Source organism: Aspergillus ibericus (genome assembly GCF_003184845.1).
Source record: "Aspergillus ibericus CBS 121593 unplaced genomic scaffold BO80scaffold_24, whole genome shotgun sequence".
NCBI lineage: Eukaryota > Fungi > Ascomycota > Eurotiomycetes > Eurotiales > Aspergillaceae > Aspergillus > Aspergillus ibericus.
In genome coordinates this window covers 267,298-292,181 of record NW_020292122.1, presented here as the reverse complement: position 1 = coordinate 292,181, position 24,884 = coordinate 267,298, and the positions used below count along the sequence as shown (strand labels likewise).

The 24,884-nt window shown below is 50.5% G+C and overlaps 8 protein-coding genes and 1 non-coding gene across 9 annotated transcripts; 3 read left to right on the top strand and 6 right to left on the bottom strand.

Moving 5' to 3' along the window:
- Window positions 1-888: 888 nt before the first annotated feature.
- Window positions 889-2,477, top strand: BO80DRAFT_383910 (trihydroxytoluene oxygenase). The gene is made up of 5 exons (XM_025716935.1): window positions 889-982; window positions 1,041-1,224; window positions 1,276-1,423; window positions 1,476-1,707; window positions 1,757-2,477. Exons 1-5 carry the CDS (start codon window positions 962-964, stop codon window positions 2,234-2,236), a joined length of 1,065 nt encoding a protein of 354 aa, XP_025574481.1. The 5' UTR covers window positions 889-961; the 3' UTR covers window positions 2,237-2,477.
- A 559-nt stretch (window positions 2,478-3,036) lies between these two features.
- On the bottom strand, window positions 3,037-4,292 carry BO80DRAFT_357604 (pectinesterase pmeA; the record flags this gene model as incomplete). Its single annotated transcript, XM_025715846.1, has 6 exons — window positions 3,037-3,490; window positions 3,541-3,601; window positions 3,651-3,797; window positions 3,848-3,927; window positions 3,978-4,114; window positions 4,176-4,292. 6 exons carry the CDS (start codon window positions 4,290-4,292, stop codon window positions 3,037-3,039), a joined length of 996 nt encoding a protein of 331 aa, XP_025574480.1.
- A 641-nt stretch (window positions 4,293-4,933) lies between these two features.
- On the bottom strand, window positions 4,934-5,516 carry BO80DRAFT_435529 (uncharacterized protein; the record flags this gene model as incomplete). Its single annotated transcript, XM_025720914.1, has 3 exons — window positions 4,934-5,228; window positions 5,265-5,408; window positions 5,464-5,516. 3 exons carry the CDS (start codon window positions 5,514-5,516, stop codon window positions 4,934-4,936), a joined length of 492 nt encoding a protein of 163 aa, XP_025574479.1.
- A 2,064-nt stretch (window positions 5,517-7,580) lies between these two features.
- BO80DRAFT_319921 (uncharacterized protein) lies at window positions 7,581-8,932 on the bottom strand (the record flags this gene model as incomplete). The annotated part of the gene is made up of 4 exons (XM_025715116.1): window positions 7,581-7,708; window positions 7,775-8,110; window positions 8,157-8,365; window positions 8,835-8,932. Coding segments are annotated over 4 exons (771 nt in total), but the record flags the coding sequence as incomplete, so codon positions are not given.
- A 2,862-nt stretch (window positions 8,933-11,794) lies between these two features.
- On the bottom strand, window positions 11,795-13,147 carry BO80DRAFT_476736 (uncharacterized protein; the record flags this gene model as incomplete). Its single annotated transcript, XM_025723236.1, has 1 exon — window positions 11,795-13,147. One exon carries the CDS (start codon window positions 13,145-13,147, stop codon window positions 11,795-11,797), a length of 1,353 nt encoding a protein of 450 aa, XP_025574477.1.
- A 1,702-nt stretch (window positions 13,148-14,849) lies between these two features.
- On the bottom strand, window positions 14,850-15,497 carry BO80DRAFT_435526 (uncharacterized protein; the record flags this gene model as incomplete). The annotated part of the gene is made up of 6 exons (XM_025720913.1): window positions 14,850-14,958; window positions 15,067-15,097; window positions 15,144-15,190; window positions 15,283-15,308; window positions 15,373-15,462; window positions 15,495-15,497. The coding sequence occupies 6 exons, from the start codon at window positions 15,495-15,497 to the stop codon at window positions 14,850-14,852; spliced, it is 306 nt and encodes a 101-aa protein (XP_025574476.1).
- Window positions 15,498-17,049: 1,552 nt separating this feature from the next.
- BO80DRAFT_455988 (DUF2406 domain-containing protein) lies at window positions 17,050-17,439 on the bottom strand (the record flags this gene model as incomplete). The annotated part of the gene is made up of 3 exons (XM_025722143.1): window positions 17,050-17,156; window positions 17,207-17,278; window positions 17,328-17,439. 3 exons carry the CDS (start codon window positions 17,437-17,439, stop codon window positions 17,050-17,052), a joined length of 291 nt encoding a protein of 96 aa, XP_025574475.1.
- Window positions 17,440-21,868: 4,429 nt separating this feature from the next.
- On the top strand, window positions 21,869-21,949 carry BO80DRAFT_t183. The gene has a single exon. It is a non-coding gene; the product is annotated as a tRNA-Gly (tRNA).
- Window positions 21,950-22,238: 289 nt separating this feature from the next.
- Window positions 22,239-23,380, top strand: BO80DRAFT_357767 (kinase-like protein; the record flags this gene model as incomplete). The annotated part of the gene is made up of 4 exons (XM_025715857.1): window positions 22,239-22,356; window positions 22,388-22,675; window positions 22,719-22,924; window positions 22,979-23,380. The coding sequence occupies 4 exons, from the start codon at window positions 22,239-22,241 to the stop codon at window positions 23,378-23,380; spliced, it is 1,014 nt and encodes a 337-aa protein (XP_025574474.1).
- Between the last annotated feature and the right edge of the window lie 1,504 nt (window positions 23,381-24,884).

Below are 24,884 nucleotides of genomic sequence, written 5' to 3'. Positions count from 1 at the left end.
CTGCCAGGCACCCGGACTGAGCCATGAGGAGCGCCTCCTGATTTCACTAAAAGTGTTTTTGATGAACCCCTTTGATGTTCCAGTGTATGATGTCATATTCTGGGTGATACGAACAACAAGCGAAGAGACAGTGATCTGTCACGGCACTGAGGGGAGTCGCTGGTATTTAAACCCCAGGGGGAAGTCATATTCCGAGTATATTCAACAATTCTGCGCCTTTTCTACTGATCCTACTAAGGTGGCCACAAATGGTTAGTTGCCGCGTTTCGCAGTGTACACTTCTAAACCTTGAGCATGTAACCATGTCGGGACTTTTTCTCGGGGTTTTCTCAGCCCCGGCAGATCTTAACATTGTTGGCTTACAGCACTGAAAACAGCTCGGATTCACAGTCAAGCAGGTATATTATCATCTGCACTTTCATACTGCTATCCTTTACAAACATAGGGGATCTCGATTGACTTTCTGTGTCTTGAATCGGTTGTTGCTAAGACCAGGAAAAAGATTTAGCCGGAATGAGACTCCAACGGACCGAAAGTCCACATAGATGAATGTGTCCACCATCCACTCTCGCTACAGCCGCTCTTAATTCCGAATGCTGGTCATCCGTACGATTGATATTTGAACCATCTACCACCTTCCCCGACTGTATAGACCTCATAGGTAGCCAAGCTGAAACGCCCAAGTCCTTGTCTGCCTGCAGTACAATGGCACAGGACTCCATCCTTAGGTAATGCTCGCAATCCTGGTGAAAGCGGCAATACGACTAGGTACGGACTGACCAGTGACCACAATCCACAGTCCACATTCCCAGCCCCACCCCCGCTTTGACCCCACATGAGGGAGGGGAGCGTTCCCGCAGTTGCTGACAGTCGATTAACGATGGTAACCATCTCCAATCTCACCATTGAAACACATCGCACCATTTTTACACACAAACTTCCACAGACTACACAGCACAACATGGGCAGCCAGGCAGCACCGGTAAGACATCATCGTATACACCGATCCCACCACTCCATGGTAACAACCAAGCCACCAGACCCCATCCGGGTGTCACGGAGCCTCCATCCCCGACATCACAGCCATGGGACCAGAACAAGAATCCGTGGCATCCTGGAGAGAGCGATCTGGGATTAACCCCGAGGGTCAGATCCGGTTGGTCAAACTGTCGCATATGCGGTATCAACATCCGGATTTGGAGGAGATTACTACCTTCATGAAAGGTTTTTGCTTTCCTGCGTAGATTGAGAGTGGGCATATGCTAACGGGCGCAGACTTCGGCATGCAGGTCGTCAAGCAGACAGACGAGGAGGTCTGGTATCGCGGCTATGGACCCGATCCGTATGTTTACTATGCGAAAAAGGGGCCAAAGGCGTTTCTTGGGGGGACATTTGAAGTGGAGACGTATGAGGACTTGGAAAGGTTCGTTTCTTCTGTGTTAGAATTCTTGAGAATCGTGGTCTGATTAATGCAGGGCGTTGCAGCTCCCGAACGCGAGCGGGATTAAGGAATTGGTCGATCATCCAGGAGGAGGGCACTTGGTGACTGTGACTGATCCTGAAGGTTATCCCGTGAACTTGATTCATGGCCAAATACCTCAGCAGCCGGGAGAGTATCCAGAACGGCTGATCATCAACTACGAGACAGACAAGACACGGCTAAGAAAGTTCCATCGATTCAACCCCGGTCCTGCACCAGTGCACAAGGTATGCCCTCCACCCCCTCACCGTAGGAGACGCACTCTAATCGAACCAGCTCGGCCACTTCGGCTACTGCGTCACCGACTTCCCGACAATGCTCAACTTCTACACCCATCACTTCAACCTCGTCCCCACCGACTTCCTCTACATCGAAAAAGAGCATCAAAAACAAACCGTAGGCGTATTCGCGCACATCGACCGCGGCAGCACCGGCGTCGACCACCACACTCTCTTCATGAGCGCCAACGACACCTCCCACGTCCACCACTGCTCCTTCGAAGTCCACGACTTCGACACCCAGAAACTAGGCCACTACTGGCTCGCACAAAAGGGATACAAATCCGTCTGGGGCGTCGGACGACATATCCTGGGCTCGCAGATCTTTGATTACTGGTGGGACACGACGGGCAATATGGTGGAACATTATGCGGATGGGGACTTGGTTACAGATCAGACCCCCATTGGGTATATGAGGGCGGGGAATGAGGCGTTGGCGGTTTGGGGGCCGGAGGTGCCGGCGGATTTTATTCATTAGATGAGTGGATGATTTGGAGGGTTATTGGGGGGTAGTTGTGATGTTTAGTATTATTTTGTAGACGAGAAGTGGCCAGTTTTGAGTATTGCTGATGGAAAGTGACATGGCACTACAACGTTAGACATACCTCTCACGAGCGACCAGGCTAGATGTCGGGTCAATTACTGACGCTAACTCCGGCGCGGTGCAGATCGGCCACTTTCGTGAGCCGTGTTGTGTGACGCGCTATGTTCATCCTGTGAATTAAATGGGTTACAGTCAGATCAATGAGGTACAATCTTAGTCAAATAGCTCGCGAGGATTTTGGTAAATTGATGAATGAATAGAGATAAGGAATGGTTTTGCCAGTTCATAGATGAGCTGTGTGGGTGAATGCATGGCGGACGGTGAACATGGGATGGATGCTATTAAGCGTGGTGTTCTGCGGGCGGGGACTTTTTTTTTTTTTTCAGAGGATTCTGTTCAGTGAGGGGAGGGAGGTGTTGCGTGATTGGTTGACGGCCGTTCGTGGTTTGGGATTTCTTTGTACCTTGGTTGGGAATTTAGGTATTTGTGACGTCTATTAGCGATCGATGTTTCTTTTCTTTCTCCATCAATAGAGTATGCTTTTGAAAGTCGAGCTTATGCTGCCTTCTGACAGGAGAAAAGTGCCAGTCTACTCGCCTTCACTTATCGGTTTTCAAGGAATAAGAAGCAGGAGATGCCAATCTACTAGGTAGATATATTAAGGAATTACTATCAGTATGTACAGATCCACACACTATATACGCATCCCCTCGAGTGCTTCACGGGTGATCCGTTTAGACAATGTAGCTGGTGTCAACCCAGTCCTCCCAGTCGGAGCCGAGGATGGTAGAGATGGAGACGGGCTCGTCGATTCTCTCGGAGAAGCTAGCGCGGGTACCCTTGGAGCCAGCACCGGTGTTGCCGTACTCGAGGAAGGTGACATTCTCAGTGTTGGGCTCGGAGGTTGACCATTCGGTCCAGCCGAGGGAGTTGATGACGTTGGTCATGGAGGTCTTCTGGAAGAGGACACGGGCGTACTGGGACCAGGGGCGACCGAGGTAGTAGGTACCCTCGGCAACGTCGTTGCCATCAGCAGCGGCGACGGTGGACTTGTGGATCACGTAGTAAGAGGTGTCGGTCTCGGAAGAGCGACCGTTGGCGGTGATGGAGGCGGAGGTAGGGCCCTCGACGACGCGGATGTCGCAGTCGTGGAACCAGGCACGGGCGTGCTGGCCGAAGATGAAGTCACTGTGAGAATTAGCCTAATTCATTCTCAGACATTTGAAGGAGGAACATACACGGCACCCTGGATGAGGGATCCGGCGTAGACCTGGTAACCAGTCTCAGCCAGGAGAGTGTCTGTCACATCGTTAGCAAAGTCCGAGCGAATACTTGCTTTGGTACGTACCCTGGTAGCCGGTCATCTGGCAGCCGTAGTAACCCTGCTCGGAGGCATAGGCGCTCACGGCCAAGGCCTGGTGGCAGGCCTGACCACAGGTGTTGGCAATGTTGAGGTTGTAGACGGCCGAGTTGGCGGCGTAGTTACGGAAAGTAGCTAATTACTGTCAGCACGTCCAGCAAAATAAGCACGTAAGAATGACTCACCGGTCTCGTCGTCATTGGAGACATCAGCCAAGGCGATGGCGTGGGTGAGGTTGACCAGGTTGCCGGTGTAGGTGGTGGTGCTAGAATCGTCAGAGATCGTCTACACCTGATATGCTTGGAATGAACATACTCCTCAGTCTGACCGTAGATGATCAGCTTGCCCTTGAGAGCGGGAACGTAGACCTGCTCGTCGTAGGTACCCTCCTCGATGAAGATGGTTTGGGTGTCGGTCGAGGTAGTGCTGAGAGCGGCAACAGCAGCGCTGACCTGTTCATCCAGAAACTTTCGTCAGTCATTCTCTCGGCATGCGATCTGCAGTGATCCGTACCGTGTCGTAGTCACCTCCGGACTTGGCAACGACAATGGCACCGGAAGGAGCCGTCATGCGGGTGGCAGCCAGCGCGGTGGCCGCGAAAAAGAGGGAAGAGATGACGGATTTGACCATGATTGCGGTTAAGGATCGACTGATCGGCAAGCTTAAGTTTGCTGTTGATGGAGGAACCAGAGAACTGCGACAAGACCTCGTTCTTATAGGAACCGCATCCTATCCATTTAGAAAGGGCTCTTCTTATCGCGCAGATTAGCAGCGCTCCTCTCATACGGATCAGGACCTCCGGGTGGAGACGCCGGCGGGGTTTCGTCACTACCAGAAGGGGTACTGAATAACTATATCTGAGGTGGCTAGGAAACTTCAGGCAATTCGGCCGGCCGTTGAGCGAGTGGAGGCGTTCGAAGAAGCTTCTTAGGGCAAGTGGACCCGCGTTCTCCGCCAATTGCCGCCCTTGTGGGCGACTTCTTAATCTGCAGGCAATCTCGAGAATCGGAGAATCGAATGACAGCAGACCCTAGCCCTATATCAGATGATGATAATCACCCGCTTAATAAACTCAGGCAATAGTAGTTCATTTAGATGCCCTTGGCAAGAGGAAATGAACGCTGGAGACTGCCAAGCCCAAGCTTTCGCGTCTGAGACAGGGGTTTCTTGGCTGGATGGTTTTCCGCCTGCCAGGGCTGTTCGGAAGCTCCGATAAGATGGACCTTGTGGGGGGCCGATGCGGTCCAGAATCATGTACGTAATTAGGTCTGTCAACCATTGTCGGCTTCTAACCACATCGCCGGCAGTTTAAGGTCGGGAATGGATGCGTGATTCCAGGGGTAATCATGAGCCTGCCGCAGCGGTGTCATCTGCTCATCATTATCTCCCATCCTTGCACACTGCACATGATAGCGGAAGGATCGGATGGTACTCGCGCGGTGTGTTTCTTCGTCGCCCGGATAGGAAAGAGGGTCGCCTATCCATGGAACCTTCCCGTCCGGATGGCCCTTCCTCCCTTCCCATCCAGTTCCCATCTTGCGAGCTCGCAGCAGCCCTCCTCTGTTCCTGAATCACGAGGAGCTTCTCCCCTCCTCCACTTACGTGTCCAGGCGGTGATGATTGGTGGAAATGCATAGTGATGAAGCAACCGTTTCCGGAACAACTTGCCCGTCCCCGACAAACCAAGCTTCGCGGTCGAATCTTAGCACAACCTTCTTGTACGTATGGGGTACATCGGAGAAATTCCTGTGGGCAGAATAGATGAACCGTATTCGGCGTGCGTGTCAGACCATTTTCTCACCCATCTCGGCGAATATCCGGAGACGAGGTTATTGCAACTGGTGCGCTGCCCATTTTTCCCAGAAAGACACTTCGAGACACACTTAATTTGTGATGGATAAATCAGGACTGGTCATGTAGGGTACGCTGTCTATTTCGGAATGTAGTGGAACTTACTCGTGTTGCGAGTTGCGACAGTGGGGATATTGATTCGGCGCCGAAACCTGCCGGATGAGCAATCCCGATCTGAAGCTTAATCCTTTTGCTCACTCGATGTGTTCGGTCGGAATACGAGATCCTCCTTCGAGCCAAACAAGAGTCAACCAAATGCCACGTTTTTCTAGATTGATCCTGACTTACCAGCTTGACTCACCGGCAAGATATATTATTTGATCCCAAACCTTAATTCCACTTCACGGAAGGAGCACTAGAACTTATCATCGCGCCTCATTTGGAGGTTAGCGCGGCATTCAGGGCTCCTCAATAGATTAATGAGCGATTTTTTAGCTCAGGGGGTTGCGAAGGCGTCATGATAAGGGAGTGTGATGACTTGGAGAATGAGGGGAAAGTCGAGAGCGTGCGAAAAGGCCCACGACCACGTGACTTGCGGGATTTCTACCTCAGGCTCCTTTTATCCTAGCTTCTAGATTTCTTTCACTCTCACCGTAGAAAAACAACGCTCCAGTTGAGGTGCTGTCTGTATAGTATCGACTGATATCATGATATAGTATACAACAGTCGCCGTAAAATGGCCTGCTTTAGGGAGCGATACGGTCCGAAGACTCCCAATGCAGAGGTCAGTGGCTGAAAGATTGGGTGAACCGAGACAGGGATCAGGATGAGGCAGCTAGCTTTGCCTGCAGGCCCAAATTCTAACTTGTTGGCTCTTCAGAGTTATTCAGAATTCTTTCCATTTCAATTAGTGTCCAAAGTACCTAAGTTTCCGTCTAATTCGATAACTGGAATTACTCTTTTTGTGTGTATATGTATAGAGTCGTCGAAACGGCGAAGTCGATCTTTGGTTGACTAAATCAGGACTCAGTGGAATTGACCTCGTTCACGATTTAAGATATCAGCTTAATGAAGACAACGTAATACTGTCCGTGTCGTATATCCAAGAAATTAAAGTCCAACTGTTTGTGAAGAAAAACGATCTTTTTCAATAATGCTACTTGGACTCTAGTGATATATATCTTCACAGTAATATTCGACATCTGACGGGGAGTTCTAGGTCCTATTAGTCTCACAGATCCTCGATTCAGACTTGAGTCTTCATGGTCCGTAGACTCCTAGTACTTAAATTCTTGTCAAATATAGACCCGTGGTCTGTCTTTTGAAGGATTATGTTGATGCAGATGATGGTAGAAAGCAAGGCCGGGCGGTCGCCTAGATCACATCTATTGAAGCAATCACACGATGTGCCAAGTAGACAAAACCACAGCTGGATGCCGGCAGTCCTGGTACTCTGGCAAATATATGTAGCTGGCTGACCCAGAAGTATCCCAGCGCTACTCTATTTAGATATGCGGGCCTTGATGATACCATAAGTAGAGCTACGAGAGTTTTGGAACAGCTGTTTGTTTCTGAGAACTTGGTTGACATGTTCTACAAGTCCTTTAGTCGAGCTCAAGACCTATCCAGTGCTCTTCCGGGGTTGGTTCCATTGCGTTGGAAACACCATACACCTTAGTGATCGCATATTCCCTATTTAGTAATGATAACATACAACTGAAATAACCACGCTGACCAAGCCTTTCCAACAGGTTATGCTTCAAGCAACATAATCGGATACATGTCTTCAAACTCCCTGGCTAAGGCACCAGGCACGATAATCTTATCACTATGTGTATGCCAAAATGCTCCAAGATTGTGTCACCTGCTAAGGGACCCTTGCTAGGCCTCTAGTCCCAACATCCAAGTTGTTCCGGGGTAAACGCTGTATTGCATCAAAGAAAACATGTCGTTTCTACAGCATTGTCTCAGGTAAATCCCCACCGTCGTGGCCTTAACCTTCCTGCTTCGAACTAGGAATCTTTCCGGTGGAAATCCACGTCGGGTCCGGGGAGCTTGGCTTCTTCTCTCCCTCATTGTCACACTTGCAGCCATTATACTGTCGATGTCTAGGGCTGTCTCCATAGTGGTATCCCGAAGCACCAGGTGGGCCGTCTCCCGCCGAAATTTTGACTCGTCGGGTTCCCAGTCCAAGACTGTGCCATGCGCATCATAAAATGCGTCCCAGTCGAAGTTCGCACTCGAAGGCGATGGAACTGGGTCAGAGGGCTTGGGTAAGTTACTGTCAACACACCTCTTTTTTGCAGGGCTTTCCTGTCCACCATTCTCTTCCCCCGGTTTGGTATCGGCAGCAGGTCCCCGATCGCTTTCCTGTCGAACACGTTTACCAATCTGTTGAACCATCTGGCCGAATTCGTGCGAAGAAGTTCTCCGTCTACGGACGACGGGTGCGATGCCAAGATGAGATGCCAGGATATCGATAGCTTGCTCTGGGTCTGACTCGATGGCGTCTTGTAGTTGCTGTTCGGTATATTTATAGTGGCTTCCGCCAGAATTGCCATCCGTGGTGTCCATGAACCCGGTATCCTGATCATAGATGACCTGGATTGTTACGGCTTCGAGCTGATAGTACGTGAGTAGTTCTCGAAGCTTTGGCCCTAATAAAGTTAGTCGCAGCTTCGGCGGGGCAAGACGATTACCCACAGTGTCTTTTGTTCTTAAGTGAAACGAGAGTGGACAAGCGTGTGGGGAAGCATTCTGGAATCGGAAGGCGGTTATTAGAATCGTCGAACATGGGAAAGGGTGTGATCTTCTGAGGAAGGTAGGCCAGTTTGGAGTTGGAGAGAGTGGCGTTCATTGCATCCAACCTCGCGTCCACAACTGAAAAGCGATTGTAAACATTTGCAAACTCGCTTTTATTTTCCTTCAGGAATGCTTCCAGTTGCTTCGTGTTCTGCTTGGTCTCGATACGAAGGTCCTTGACATCCGCGTGCAAGATCTGAATCTGTTTCGTGTTCTGCTTTGTTTCATGACGAAGCTCCTTTGTTTCGTTACGGAGGTCTTTGACATCCTTCTGCAGGATTTGAATCTGTTTTGTATTTTGCCTTGTTTCCTCGTGGATGACCTCGACATCCTCCTGCACCGCTCGGAGCTGCTGCTTCGTTTCCTTGAAGCATGCACAAGGTCTGGAGCTGTTGAGTGTTTTGCTTGGTTTCCTTAAGATCCTTAAGATCCTCCCGGAAGACCTGAAGGTCCTCTCTGGTTTCTCGGCGGTAATCCTTCCAATACTGCCGGAATTCTTGGAACTGCCTTTTGGTTTCTCGGTCACGGATAGCGTTCTCGCCGCGAAGACCCTTTAGATCCTTTTCAAAGACATCGAACTTTCTCTTGGTCTCTTTGTCACGGATAGTATTTTCAGTTCGAAAATCTTTGAGCTCCTCCCTGCAGATCTGAAATTGTTCATTGATCTCCTTATCACGACCAACATTCTCGTTATGAAGATCTTTTACAGCTCCCTTGAAGTCCTTGTATTGCTCCTTGACTTCCTTTCGAGTGTCCTCTTGGCAGATTAGGACCTGCTGCGCAATTTGAAATACACCTCGAAGATCGCCCAAACCTTCGCGGATGGCGTCGCTGATGAGGTTTCCAATACTAAGGTCCATTGCAAAAGGGCTGCTGACAGACATGGTTTGGGAGATATTGGAGAGAGCTGGAAGCTATTGAGAGAGATAATGGGAGATATGTATGGAAAGATATGGGGGAAGTTCGAGAAAGGATCTGGGAGAGAAAATGGATGATTAAGTAGATGATGAACAGGGGTTCTAATTATTGGGACACTGGGAGGATAGCTGGGGGCATGTTGTGCAGGAGCAAAAGAGCGACAGACACGTTTGTTGTGCTTTTAAGTCCCGGTGACTAGGGAAAGTGAATCTGGTTGACAGGCTGTGGTTACCACTTCTGCTCTCTGACCAGGTAAATAGCGGAGCGACATTCCCAGAAAAGAGGGTATTAACTGACATCCCATAGGTTGAGTCGACCCCTTCTAGGCATGGAAGGCCTGGCCAACTAGCTCGGATACAAGTGATGCACATTCTGATTCTGTGACTGGGGACAGTTGATTAACAACAGCTATTCATCCCCATAAGCAACCCAGAGATTTTCTCTAGAGGCCCAATCAGCTTCGCTGCTTTTGATTGGGGGGGAAGAGTTTTCATACAGTCTGTGTCCGACGAGGTCGAGGCAAGTTGAGTCCCAGTCACTATCACTGGCCTACATGTGGGGAATGCTACGAATGAATACCCTACAAGTGGAAATAAAATCGTTGGCCCACCTTTAACATTGGCTAGCCAACTTCACTCTCTACAATCCATGGTTGCCTAGTGCATGCGTCCACTGCAAGCCTAATCAATGTGAAGTGCTCAGACCGGACCAGATCGACAGTCAGAGAAAGCATGGTTCTGCAAGTGTAGGCAAGGTGAAAGGAAGCCAGTTAATGTGCGTTGTACCTGTTCCACTGGCACCCTCTATCGAGTCAGAATATTGGCTCTCGAGATACTCGAAGTCAGTCACTAACCGTGTATATAGGGACGTGCTGTCAAGGTAAGCTTTCCCTTCAGTTCGAAACAGGCCACGCTGCAGCCTAGAACTGGCGATGTCTAATATGAAGACCAAACCAACCTAGCTGTGTAGTGGATGCTGTGCTTGCCATGGACTAGAATTGGCCACGCTCTTCACTCTAGCGATTCACACCTGAAGGCGCATCGATGGGCGGTTCCCGGAACCTAGACCATTTGCACAATCGCTCTACTGTGAATATTTCTCCTTGGGAACCTAGGCCACCACTAGTTTATGGACAATGAATCGACTGCTTATTTGTGAGGAACCACAATTTCAGCGACTAGCCCAGACTAATGTTATCCACTGGATTTGAGCGCTGATATCCGATTAACGTAGTATTTTACTCTGTGGGGTATTTATGCACTTGCTTCAAATGAAAGGCAACCGAGCTGGTGGTCTGCTATACATTTCATAATCGATTTATCCTACCCTCGATTCTCCAGTGCGCCTCAACCTTAGCATAGCATCATCAGCAAGATTTTGAACGCCGGTCTCATCATCAGAACTAGGCAATAAGCAAAAGGTGCAAGGTGAGGTAAACAACCAACCCCACTGTGTCAGACAGAACTAGATACCATACGCCCAGCGCCTGTGTTAGTCAATAACAACTCGAGTGCTCCATGTCAAACAGCACAGTTCTAGACCTGACACTTCCAAGTCTACAAACCCATTAATTCTCAATCCGTCACCACCACCATCACGTAGAAAAAGCATCCGTGACATACCAAACCCAACCATTATACAAAAGCTTCTATTCATGCCTGTCGTAGATTAGTCCTCGCCTTAGTCTGTGGCGGTGCACCATATCCGTGCAACCTAGATTACTTCCACGCCCAGATATCTACCTTCCCACCCCGCCCAACCAACTCTATCCCGTACTTCCACCCCGGTACACGTACTTTACCCCGTCCTCAAAAGTCCCAAAAAGAAGCAAAAGATAAAGCTTAGCTTTACCTCATGCAGGGCTATTTCCACGCCGTATTCTTCATTACCCTGGTTGTACATTAAATACCATACAGCTTTCTGGTATTGTAATGAAATACTGATGGAGGCGATGAAAAAAGCAAGAAATAACTAGTTAGTTAAGCTTATCTTCCTTCCGCTTAGTCAGAGGCATCCCCACAGAGGGCCTCATGTCGGGCTAAGATGGATCCTGCAGTGTCGTATGGATAATCTTATTACGAAGAAATGAAGCAGTCCAGGAAAGTAGTGCCTGCTCGGTAATAAGGCTGGGGAGGTTGTATTGTGTCCGATCCCGGGCCTTCCCGTGAATAACCTGGAACGGATATTGTGGAAGACGGTAAGAACCCCGCAGAGGGTTCGGTTAGGATGCGGAGACTAAACTGTTCGTGGTATGGATGGACGGGGAGGGGAGGGAGATGCCGGGTGAAGATGGGGATGGTGAGGATCTCGGAGATAAATACTTGGTTTGGTTGGGTTGGATTTTTGTGTGGGGTGTACGGTTGTTGTGGTTGTGGTGTTACTCCATAGGATGCTGGAGAATAATGTGTATTCTATTTCCATCTATGAAGGCAATGAGAATCTCTATTTGGCTCATGGATGGGGAGATACGGGGGTGGTTGTAACTAGATTATCAAGGATAATGGGGAAGAATAGATGGAGACGGCGATGAAAGGGGCTTCATTTGAGGGATTAGTCCTATCTATTCGCAGACAAACATATGTGTACGCGTACAGCACGGCTATTATACACAGGATGCATGATTACAAGAACCGACCCTCCTTGCTCAACCACTCCGCCATAAAGTTGTACGCAGTGTACAGCGTGTTGCCAAACTCCCCCGGGTACGACTCGCACTCGGTGCAAGTGACAATCGTGTGCTGAGCGCCCTCCACAAACGCAATCGCGGCATCCTTGCTGCCCGCTGCCAAGTGGAGCTTCTCGGCGTTGAGATACTCGTAGTGGCCCGTCATGCCCATGTTGAGTAAGGGAACGGTCACACCTCCGATGTTACCCAGCGGAGCGGTCTGGCTGGAGTTCCAGACGATACCCTCGAAGCCGTCGACCTTGTACTCGAAGTCGTCCGTGACGCGGACGGCCAGGGTGGAGAGGTAGCGCTTGATAGTAGTCTTGATGGCGCCACCCTCGAAGTTGTCGGCAAAGTTCTCAAAGTTGGCGGGCACGCGGACCGACGGCACGATCTGCTTGGTGATGGAGCCGTTGCGGTGCAGCAGGGGCCAGGGCTGGGTGGTGTGGTGGATCCAGCGGGTGTCCTGGGCGAAGAACTTGTTGTTGAAGCCAACGTACATCGAGTCGACGATGTAGAAGGGCTCGTCGTCGCTGAAGATGCCGGTGCCGTTGTTGATGGCGGCCAGGCGGGATTCAGCGTGCGCGAGGATGCGGTTGTTACGAGCCACGACACCGCTCTGGAAGGCCTTCTTGAAGGATGCGGTGTAGTTGGCGCCGCTCTCGGAGAAGCCGTTGGCCGGGTTGTACAGGTTCAGGGACTGGTCGATCTTGGAGCCCGAGTGTTCGTCCACGATGGCCGGGTTGAGACTCAGCAGGGACATGGTGGAGAGACCGTAGTTGGCGTCGATGAGCATGAGGCCGTCGGCAGCGGGGAGGCCGGCCATGGCGTCGGAGCAGGGGTAGATGCGCTCGGGGCCGTTGCAGGCACTGACGCCGTTCTCAGCAATGTTCTGGTACGCGGCCATCATGGCGCCGCCACCGCTGTGGCCGAAGATGACGACCTTGTCGATCTCGGTCAAGTTGCGCAGGTAGCTCATGCCCTGGGCGACGTTGGTCATCATCTCCTCAAAGTCGAGGTCGGTCATGTAGCCACTCTTGCTGGCATCGTTGTTGGCGCAGAAGGTGGTGAAGCCGCGCTTGGGGAGCTCGTGGCAGGCCGAGAAGTTGAGGTAGTCCTGCTCGGCGTGCATCACGTAGACACCGATGCGAGAGAGCGGACTAGCAGCATTGGGACGGTAGAGGCCGCCCACCACTCCGTCATCATCAAAGTCGACGAGGATGGGGTCGGGCAGTCCGTAGGAACTGAGGGCCGTGACTCCTGAGAGAGCACCGAGGGCCACGAGGCCGAAGGCTGCGGTTTTGACCATCTTGACGGTGATGCTGATGAGACTGATGGTTGAAGGTGGTGCGGACGGGTTTATATAGGTTTTGTAGAGTATATGAGATGACTGCAGCGGTACCTGCGTGTCAGTATAGTGGGACTGATGACGAGTGCTGCAGTAGATCGTTGCTTGAAGCTACCCATCATGTTCCACCGGCAATCCAGTGACGGTGGTAGTATGGGTCTACTTGAGTAGACGATGGTACGATACACGGCCGAGCCAACCTAAGCGAGAGGTTGAGTTAGCAGAATAGACAGGTAGCCGGTTACTTGGCAATGCAAGGTACTCGAGCAGTTTGAGTGAATGCTGTCCTTCAACCAATCCGATGTCGGCGGACTCGCACATGTGCAGCCTTCAGCCAAGACATCATTCGTCATGAAGGCATACTACTGCATGGGTGCATGCTGCTCGGCTGCAGACATCTGCAGGCACGTTCGACTGCCTGGGGTGCTGTCTATCTCCGACTTCATCCGGAAAGAGTAATTACCGCCGAGCGATCTCCAATCCGAACCGGCAGGGTTGATGATATCCCACAAGGCATTCAGCGGGGACGGTAATATACTTCCCGGTATTGTCTGGTTTAGGCTCTCGGATATCCACTGATCGTCGGATGATCCTTATCATTCCGATCAGTTGAAACCGCCACCGGTTCTACCATGGAGCGCCGTTATCAAAGAGGTGGATGCGGTTACCAGGCGTGGTCGACAGACGGCACAAACAGTCGTTAATGCCGCAGCCTGGTCTCCATCAGTGTGGTGCCATTGTATACGCGGATAGTTTAGTTTTTCACCTCACATTGAACATGTTGTGACGGAGACTAGACCTATTGCAGTATCACTGCGATTCAACTCGCCCGAAAAACAGGCAGCTACATTCCAGCTCTCTACTTGATACTTACAAACATTTTCAAGGATATAGTCAACATGAGAGAAACTCTGAAGTGTCCAGCCGGTCCGGGAATGGAGATACTAACAACTTCTGCCTAAGAGAAGATATACGCCCTCATGCGCAGGCCGTATTGCAACAGGTAATAACCCGCGAAGAGTACCTATCCGAGAAGAAGAAATCAACCGACCTTGGTTCATGTGTTATGGGAACAACGACATTGGTTCGACCTTACGACTATCAAGTCATAAGAATACTCGTGGAGTAAGTAACAAAAGGGAGTCGGTGATTATGCGTGAAGAACCGATTAAGATATGGTTATCAAAATGCGTTGGTCCCCTCGATGATGGACTCGATGGACATATTTTCTTACTGATAAGAAGACATCATTCAATGAACCCACGACGCCAATCGGCGGAAAGTAGAACTGACAAAGCCTTTTCCCCAGAAGTAGGATAAATGGTTCTTCGTTTTGTTCAACCTTTTTGGTGGCCGCTGGGACCTACAGTCCATAGCCGAGGCAAGCCGAACCCCAGACCAGACCCCACAGAGTGTATCTGATCCATCTCTTATCGATGCCTCGGATCGGATCCCGATAAGACTATCTATCAGACTTCACCGACGTTTCCCACCTCGTCGCCCCTGAGCCTCCACATCGCAGGGAGACTCTCTGTCCTCCAAAAACCGTCAGGTCCTGAAAGACTGGTGTAAAAGGAGGGCGATGGAAATCAGACCACGATTCAGTGACTGTCGCTAGACCCCTCGCAGTCGCATTTGCCCAACTTGATGTCTGAAGTGCCGATTAAACTCCACCTCGGCCTTCATCTTCAATTCCAGCTTGAGTTTGGCGCGCAAGGCCCGCTGTCCGGTTAGGTCGCCAGGCATGTCTGGATGATTGTGCCTGGAAGCAGCTAATGAGCAGTTGGTTATCCTAACCAAGAGGATAATGACTGCTGAGGGAGCTGCTGCTCTTGCAGTTGGAGTGATAGGTGACCTTGCAGTACTTACCTACAGCTTACGAGGTCTGGTCCGTGTTCCAGTCTTGGAGATCTATGTATGAGGTAGTCTGTCGGGATCTACCTATGATTCCACTCACTCCTGTACCCCGGAATATGCCCCATGGTCTCTGTGGGGTCTTCGGACCTATTATAAACATTTGAATAATCGGCTCTAGTTGTATCTATACCAGTTCCCACGCTAACTACCGACCAAACCCTTCCTATACAGCCACTCACCTCACCAAGAACATCCCAGCTAGGACCTAAGACCACAACACCCATACTAACTAAACACAACATTCAACTGCTGTTTTGCCTCACACATACTATGCGCCTCATGATGATGAAATACCTCGCAAGGAGCATAGCCACACACAATACTGGAGAGGTCTGCGTCGGATGTGCTGGGGAGGGTATCTTTACTACGGATTTAAGCAGGGGCAGCTTACCATGTTGAGGTTATGGTGCGACAGGATTAGGATTAGGGAGGGTGTTTTGTGGAAATGATATGTTGGACTCGATAGGTGGTAAAGGAATAAGAGTTCAAGGAGTTTGAAAGTATTCGATTTACTGATCGTAAGGATAAGGTCTAGTTTGTTTTCAGTAGATCTTTTACTTTCCTTTTTTTCTCCTTTTTTTTTCTCTTTTTGGAAAAGCGGAGGATACCGTACTCATTGCCAGTTTTTAAACCCATGTAGAGACGTATGCATTTGATGACCAAACAAGGGCTCACTTTCCGTGAATTCCCATAACATCACACTCCTACAACCATCTTCCGAAATGAAGACTGAAACAGTGTATCTAGAGTCACCTCACCAGGAATAGATATCATATACGGAGAAACCAACCCCCCTCCCCCACTCGTCTTCAGACTTCGCAGTTACCGTAATCGGCCACGGTGACCCGGATATCGGAATCAGCCTTGATTGTATATCCCACTCTACCCCGATGGATCAGTAGCCCTGTGTCTTGATGCTTCTGGACGGCTGCATTGCCGGAAATGCTGGCGCTGGTGGTGAAGATAGGTTTTCATTGGAGGGTTTGTTCCCTGTTGGGAAGTTGAGTGTGTTGTTGTATTTTGTCGGTTATGTTCATGTATCGCGAATGGCGCGGTTGAAGAGGGTTGGGTTGGCTGGGGATTGGTGTGCTGGATTATCAGTTGTCTGTGTGGTCCTCTGGGAGGATTGATGGTAGTTCTAGGTGGATTCAGGGATAGATGTGTCTTGGTAGGTGATGCCCAGATATAGCTCTGCAATTAGCGGGCGCTGGACTTGGAGGTTGGGGGGTGAGGCAGCTGACAATTGGATATTATTGCTGCCGTAGAAGAATTAGATTAGATACCTGAGATGTTTGTGTCCTCTGGATATGTAGCCCTCTTCGCGTACCTCGATGATGATACGGTTGACTTTTCTGCTAGTAGAACAGATTAGGGCTCCTCGGATTAGTCTGATTTTCATGTTGAAATAAGAAAGAAATAAGAATGAGTGAGTGGGATGAACGAATGACGATGCAGCACTTTGCTTCGCTGTATTGCTCCACTATACTCGACATGTCACAAGCATTGCTTCAACAGCTGCCAAGCTCAGTGTTGTTCGAAGTGACTTGGCAGCAAGCAGACTGATCCTTCTAGACATCACCGTTGCGGTGCGTAGGAGATGAGTGAGACAGTGGACATCGCTTGCAATGGATGCCATCCGAGCGCTGGTGGAGATCCGGATAAAACTATACACCCAGCCAAGCATTTGACAATCACGAAGCTGCCAAGAGACGAGAACGAGGATCGTGAAGGGATAATGTTATATCCTGTACACCCTCGCTTACCATGATCCAACAATCCGAACACTCAGCACAAACATGACACAAACAAATGCTAACATTCCAGCATACTCATAATATACACGCTCAAACCATACATATCCAAGACATACAAATCATACGTCATCCAACGCCATAACACACAAAATCATGTCTATATCCATCACAGTATGAATATGCTGAATCCATCTACATATTCTCCCTCCGACGGCGCTCAATAGCTGCCTCAAACGATCGGATCGTGTCCAATGGTCGCTCGAATCGGTAGCGGGTAGGGTTCGATAGGTCAGGTTCAGCTGCTGCTTGTTAGTATGGTCGCATTCTTCTTGGATGGGGAGGCACGTACTGATTATCTTGCCTTCGCGGTCACGATGTTGGATCGAGCGCAGGGAGAATCCGGTGGAACCGACGCTGTAGACTGTGCTGTATGTTAGTGGGAGTCTGTGGCCAGCTGCAACGGTACGTACCGGCTTCTTCGCCTCTCAGGGCTTGGTTCGGGTCCGATTTGCTGGATAGAGAGCTCTTTCCAGCCGAGTGGCCCGTTTCGGGACGATCGTGGGCAACGTCAGGAGCAGACATGATGGTATGTAGTGGAGAGTAAAGTAGGGTAGGGTAGTGAAGTGTGGTATGGGTGAGAGGTAAGAATCTTGGCCGACAGGAACCACGGTAGATATAAATGCGACCGGAAGACAGCGGGCTATAAATGGACACCTGCAGGAGTCAGCACAATTGACTTTTCATTCTGTGGCCGAGCTGCAGCATCACGCAAGACGGGCCAATGAAGGCCATGCGATGAGGAGCCTTGTTGCCTTGAGCCGGTTTCTGTGACGCGGCCGTCCGGGGGGGTCCGTGACGTTTGCCGGCCCTCTTTTTGAGGAGACGAGGCCGTCGCCATTGGCCGAGTGGTTGCCAAGCTTCCGCTACTGCACAAAACTTCAAGGCTTATCCGGGGTTGCAACCAATGGGATGGCGTGGCCCCTGGCCGCAAAAAAGATGGGCCGCGCAATGCATGGGGCTGAGGCCGTGGCAATTGCTGGTCTAGGCAACCATGATTCCATTGGTAGGTATTTTTATCGTGACGGACGCTTTGGGCGAATCGGCAGGGCGGTCGATTTGGTCAGGCCGTCAGGGTCTGATCAGAATGGTCTGGATCCGCCGGTCATATACCAACCTCGGAATAGGTTTCATCAGATGTTAGAATGTGTCGCTCCACTTCCCTATCCGTCTGGTTATCGTTCCCTAAATGAGACATCAGACCGTGGGATTCCTCATAGCCACCCGTCATGGTGACATCTGAAACGCGGTCGCGTGCTGATCCAGTGGTGATCCTCTGCCGTCCACCACACCACGAACGACAGGGTCACTGAGGCAGTGCTCCGCTATGGCCCGTGTCGGTAGAAATAGTAACCGTTGCAGTGTTTCATGACGAATTGATATCGTCAGCATTGATATTCGCTGATCTGACTCACCCTTCACTGTTTCAGGATGGATGGAGGATTCGGCCGTCGCAAATTGTTGGTGAGGACTGGGGTATAGAATATTCCGTTAAATCCACAGTAGGCAGCACCTAAAAATAATATGTCTGGCGTATTCGTATTCAGCTACGCCTACCAGTTGGTTTGTGGGGGGGCAGTGTCTTAGACATTTCACGAGGGAAGAATACGTCCGTGCTCCATATGCAGGGGAATTATGCAAGAGTGTCGATCACAAGAGATTATGAATGGCGGTGCCCTGCATGAGTGCCAACCACTCGCACTGATGAACCTTGAGAAAGAGATCACGATTTTGACAGAGATACTAAGACTGCGGTCTGATTCCACAGTCTACACAGTCCACGTCACGAGCCAGGCGTTCAACGTATTAGCATGCTTAGTGGGCCCGCTTGAAGAGCCATCGGGTTAAGTCTGTCGGCATGGTCGGAACTAATTTCCACATTGAGGAGGAGCCTGGCATGATTTTAATCTAGAAGATATAAATTTGATATCGATAAGGGTTAATATAATGTTGCAATGGATTGTGTCGTGGTACGTAATCTGAATGGCGTTGCAGTTGCATCAAGGCGTTGGAGAGTAGGTTGATGCTGGTTTCATTCTCTTGAGTAGATGCTGCAAATGATTACGTGTGAGCATGGAGACTGTCCATGGTACGTTGTTTATGCTTAAATAATTTTGTTTAAGCTTACAATTGAGCCAGGGCTCGAGCTACATTCAGGAAAAGGATATGTTGTAGGCGCCATGTACGCGACCTTTTCCAATCAATTTGACGCGAAAGAGTCATGTTAGCACTCCGTTTTGGTGTATTATGAACATCCTTCTCATGTAGTCTCTCCGATTCGAATGGAGTACTGAATTTTGCGCATAGATATTCTCACGATCGACCTAATAGTCATACTGTGGTTGATGATTATGTTTATCACCCGAGAACTCGGTTATGGAGAAACATACTGATGTCGGACATATCTACCCAAACGAGAACATTCCAAGACCCAATACACATTTCTCTCCCTCGGAGATACACATCAAAAGGTGGTCAATCGAGGCTGATCGAGTAAAATTATGCTCCTATTAAAGGCTCTACAATCGGCTATCCCCTTGTTGCAAGATATATTTCCGAAAAGACGGTGTAGGCACTTTACCCTAAGTCGATGCCTGGAGGTAGCCATACTAGTATACTGTGTAGACTGTGAGGCGGTTCATGGATCGGTCATGTTGGGATTAGGCAACATTAATGAATGAACGGACATTTAATTCGAATGATTGTCCGAGGTATATATGTGTACTGTCCATGTTGATGTTGCAATAAATTCTATGTCAGAGGAAGTTGTGAGATCTTATGGAATGTGAACTTGCTCCTTTGGAAGGTGGGATGTGGTATTGTTTGATTGCTATGGAGGTTTGCGAGCTGGCAATGCGTGCTGAACCTGGTCGACAATGAATTCTGGCTACTCTGTGCTGAGGAGAAGTAGTGAGGTTGATATGAATGATTCAGACTATGATGGACATATGTCTGTTGTCAGTACCGCTGAATCCAGCCGAGCGACCGACCTGTTTTAAGGATCGTCAGTTGTGGTGGTCTTGTTTTGCGCTTGGGGAACATTGTCTCTACGAAGTGTACGAGTGATGCTGGAGGGGGTTCAATAAGCCGCCCCTTGGTGAGGGCCGTTATCCGCACCTGTGAAAAATGACGACGTCGCAATGAAGATTGGAGCGTCTGTGAATGAAACGAGTGGGTGTCGATAGATGTACTGTGGTAGGCAATGACGACGACATCACTCCTTACCCTTTGCATGCCTGAGAGATTGTTGTATTTCGCCAATAGACCTTGAGTTTTGAGGCTGTTTCACGCCGAGCTTGTCTATCTCGGACTTCCCACTAGGGTGTAAGTCGCTGCTTGAGCAGTCTGACCGTAGCCATACTCCATAGGAAGCTAATTGCACCGCCCAAGCATATTTATTGTGCCATTGTAGTCCGTAACTCAGGGTAGATCGCCCCAGCTGGACGAAGAACAGGGTTCCGAGAAGTCAAGTGGCCTAGTGCGTCCAACAAGCGATGAAGGCGTCGGCTTGGGGCAGAGCAGACAGGAATATCGCCAACTCAGCCGAGTACTTGTATGTACCAGTTCATCACACCATTGTCTCGTTCAGAGCCGCACTGTTTGGATTCTTAGTACGTCACAGCCGCGCATACTTGCAGCGGAGTGTCCATTGTGCCCATTGTGTTGAAGCGCTGTAGACCCAGGAGCAGGTATCCTCGCGTCACGAGCCCGAGTATATGCCATCTCATCGCCCAAGTGCACGAATAGACCGCTCAGTCATGGCATACTAAAACTCTCCACGTGGCCAAGTCCTGGAGTCTCCTAAGCTTGTCCCTGAACCGTGTGTCTCTGGCCTGATACGGCCAACCTAGGATGGCGCGGTCAGTCGATAACGCAGCATATAAGCCTATCCGTTGCGACTATCTGCGGCAGAACTTCGACTCTGGTATGCGGACAATCCATCAATCGGTCGCTAAGGTGCACGGTCACGCTTGGTCTGACTATGAGCGATGTCTCGTTAGAAACCGTCGTAAGAAAGTGATTGAATGAATCATACTCATCTGCTTACCAACCAGGCACGAAGGCTACTGCCCTGAACTAATTGCCTTCTCAAGAGGGTCACCAAGGACGGTGACTTGTCTGTTGTGCTCGGATTCCGGGGTGACTTGTCGCCAAGCGATACCCCGCGCGGGTGGACAACTGCCAACTGAGCATCCCGTGACTAACCACCATTTGTTCCCGCATTGGGTAATTCTTTGTCAGGACTCCTGAGTCAGGATATGTAGCGCACAGACGATGCAGCGTAGCCTCACAGTGTCCTTGACTCCGTTGACACTCCATTTACCTAACTACTGCCTTTCTAGGAAGGCAGCATGAGCTCCACCCACGGGAACTGTCCGAGCCCATCTACCTCTAGATACCCCAGGTCGACGTATCACTCTTGGCCTTCCCTACGGAGTACTCCAGCACAAGCCGTTCAGCTGCACATCTGACCGTAATAAGCCGAACACATATAGCCTGTCAGCAGGGATTCACACGGCAGACAAAAGTCCACGGAATCCTTCCATGGAGACCATTTGCCGCTTTTGGCAGGAGGGACGTTTAGACGGTGTAGATTGTACTGGATATGGAGTAGTGAGGGAAAGCGGGATGGGCAGACGGCACGTCAGCTTATGGGCCCACAGTTGTCAACCACATGGATTGGTTCTTGCAGGGCGCGGCACAATGGTGTGGCATGTTGAGGGATTCGAGGTCATGCTACCGAGTAGGTACTAGTTTGTTGGGTCGAAAGTACCGAGCTGTTCTCGGTAGGTTTCACAAGGACGGCCGCGGTTGGTCGGGTGATGTGTTTGCATTGGAATTGCCATGATACCGATGTGGAATCTTCTGCCCAGCCGACTTATAGAGTACTGACTCTGATTAAAACGGTGCGTTGCTATGTATACCGCAAAGTAAGGAAAATATTTTATCCACAGCATTAGTGGTGTAGCGGTAACATTCAACCCTTCCATTCGGTTGTGAGGTTGGGCTCTGGGTTCGACTCCCAGCTAATGCATCTTCATCATTTGTTTTTCGCCAATCTTTCTGTGCGGGAGTATTTTTGCTTCCTCAACAAAATACCACAGACGACTCTGTACGAAGTACAACTTAACCAGCTTTCCTGCCCTGTCCCCTAGCAATTTTGCTAAGGATCAATCGGAACTGAGCCGGGCGTGTCCAGCTGTACCCTGTGCTATGTTTGCAATTGGTGAGGTGCGGCTACGGTGATCGTCGCGCAACCGGGCAGCCCCTTGGTACTTCTCACATTCCCCTTGGTCATTCTATGTTTGACGGCAACACCTGCAATGTCATTAAAGTCCCTCTTTTGCCTAGGCCAGCGTCTCACAGGCAGAGCTGGTACCTATCGAATTACACAGCAGGTTTCCGAGTTTGTATATCTTGCAGCGTTCGTTACTGTCACCGGTCCGACTACACCATACTAAGAGGCCTAGAGATCAACGCGACAGTCGCGTCGTCGTTAAAAGCGTTGAAGGACATTGGCGTCTTCATAATGAGAGGGATATCCTCAAGCGCTTTCAGCTTCGCGCCCCTACTCTGCGCCCCCTCTTGGACGAGATTCAAGAGCCGGTGGAACCCCCGGCTATAATCCTCAAGTACCTTGACGATGATGTGACAAGGGCATCGAAGAAACAGAGACTCACCCGGCAAGAGATCAAATCTGTGGCCAAGAATGTGCTGGAAGCTTTGCAGGTGCTTCACGAAAATGGCCATGTTCATACCGGTACATACCCATGTCCTCACAGCTTCTTTCTCTGATAGCGTAGACATCAAACCGAGCAACATCCTAGTAAACTACGGCAGTGGAGAGCGTCGATTCTCCGAAATACAATTAGCGGACTGCGGAGGAGCTGTCTCGGTCGATTCGGAGTTCGCCAAGGATGGCGTCCTGACTGGAACGAGTGTGTTTCGCGCTCCCGAGGTGCATCTGGAGATGCGATGGGGCACGGCCGCCGACATTTGGAGTTTCGGCGTGACGGCGAGTATTCTCACTTCCTGAATAGTTGGCAGCGCTAATACTAAGTAGTTGATCAACCTCATCTGGGGGTACAACTTCCACCTGTTCGAGCCGGATGTACCAGAAGGGCACGAGTTGTACGACGTCAAGATTCTGGTGCTGCACCATCAGTGGTTTGGGCCCTTTCCCATCTCGTACAAGGAGATTGCCGACCAGGAGACACAAGAGAATATCATGCGCATCATGTCGGTTATCCCACCCGAGAAGCTTAAGCCATTTCGGTATCTGCGTGAACGGGAGATTTGCGATGCGGACAAAAGGTTTGTTCTCAAAATCATGCAGCTTGACCCAAGGGATCGTCCTACTGCCAGGGAGCTTCTGGAGGATGAGTGGTTCACCGAGCGATCAGACAGGACGGTGGGGTGGTATTCCAAGCAGGAGTGGATGCAGATGAAGCATGGTAGCAAATAAAGAGTATGAAAGTGGACAGCCTACCACGCCGTAGGTAAAGTTGTTATGCTGGCACTCTGGCGGTCGGAGCGGTCGGCGGCAGTCATGGGCGGTACTTTGCCACGACTCTGTTTCAACGTCTCGCTGACGGTGCCTGGTGAGAAATAGGCGAGTGGCTAGCCGGTGGAGTCGGCTGTAGCTGGCAAAGTCAACCACGACAGGTGTATGTCTAGAGAGTTTTTCAGTGATCAAGTTGTCCTCCGGATGTCTGTCCGCTTGTAATTTCCAGAGTACTCGCAATTAAATGCCAGCTAATCCGACATGCATCAGGCTGGCCCAAACACAGTGGTATGATCAAGTCCCATTCAGAGCAGATACCGACCGGTGCCACTGCTGTGTTGTGGTTGATGACGGAGACGGGCCCGCGGCATGGGACGATCCGGACCCATTTGCTAACACTGAAGAATGACGGGGCACCAGTTTCATCCCTTATTGGCGAAAACTTCTAGGGGTGGAGGCATGGGGTTACCCACCCTTGCCGATAGCCAGCAGGGTTTTCTTCATTCTCGTTCAGCTTTCACGTAGATGGGCTCGTTTCCCGACAGAAAAGGGGAAGACCAGCCAGGCAGGGAAGAGGATTAGCCACGCAGGGTAAAAACAGGGAACAGGATGGCTGCCAATGCCCAGGGGTTGACCTGGATAGTTATATCAAATAGTTTCCTGCTAGTTCCCCCATGTGTGTGATGTGCCAGTGCTATCGATTTCCTCCATTCGACCGATATCCCCACTACTCCGTAGTCAGCTGAAAATGAATGCAAGGGTTGATGCCCGTGTTCGTGGAGGGCTGCCACTGGCAGGGAGTAGTATCCGGCGGTCTCCAGGAGAAACTTGGGTCCGACGTGCAGTTCTTCAGGATGAGGCCAAGGCACATGGCGGATTAGACTCTGGGCAATGACACTGGATCCGCCGAGGTGCAGAAGCTAGATAAAGCGAGAAAGGCCAGCGTCGATCAACTGCGCAGGCGTTGCCTTCTTCGGGGATAGACAGTGTGGATGGCCATGTGTCATCCTCATGGTTGCTTTCTTCAATTCTTCAGCAGTCGTGGATCGAGGTGCACGGGGGCACTAAACTTTGATCCCGGTCAGTCACAGTTGGGGGGAAAGCTGGGGAGGCAGCAACTGGCAAGCCCGCCAGCAAGACTAGTACTGCGGCTGGCCCCGATAGGCTGTAACCAGCAGAGACCTCGTAGCGAGCAGACCAACCGTATTGGCGCAATTCCCCCGGCCAGCGATCCTGCTGCATCCCCAGCGACCGCCACTTAGCCTGTGCTACCGTGCTGGACCCCGGTGATCCATCCTCCAAGACGTGAAGCCCGACTGACTCGGGCACTACGGTTGGCGAATGGTGGGAGCAAAACGGTCATCCCGCATGGGTCCAACTTGACCTCTTTCATCGGAAGGGTGGCTCATGGCTGCAGGCACCATCCATCCATTCACCTTGACTCCCCGGTCGGTACTTTGGTCAC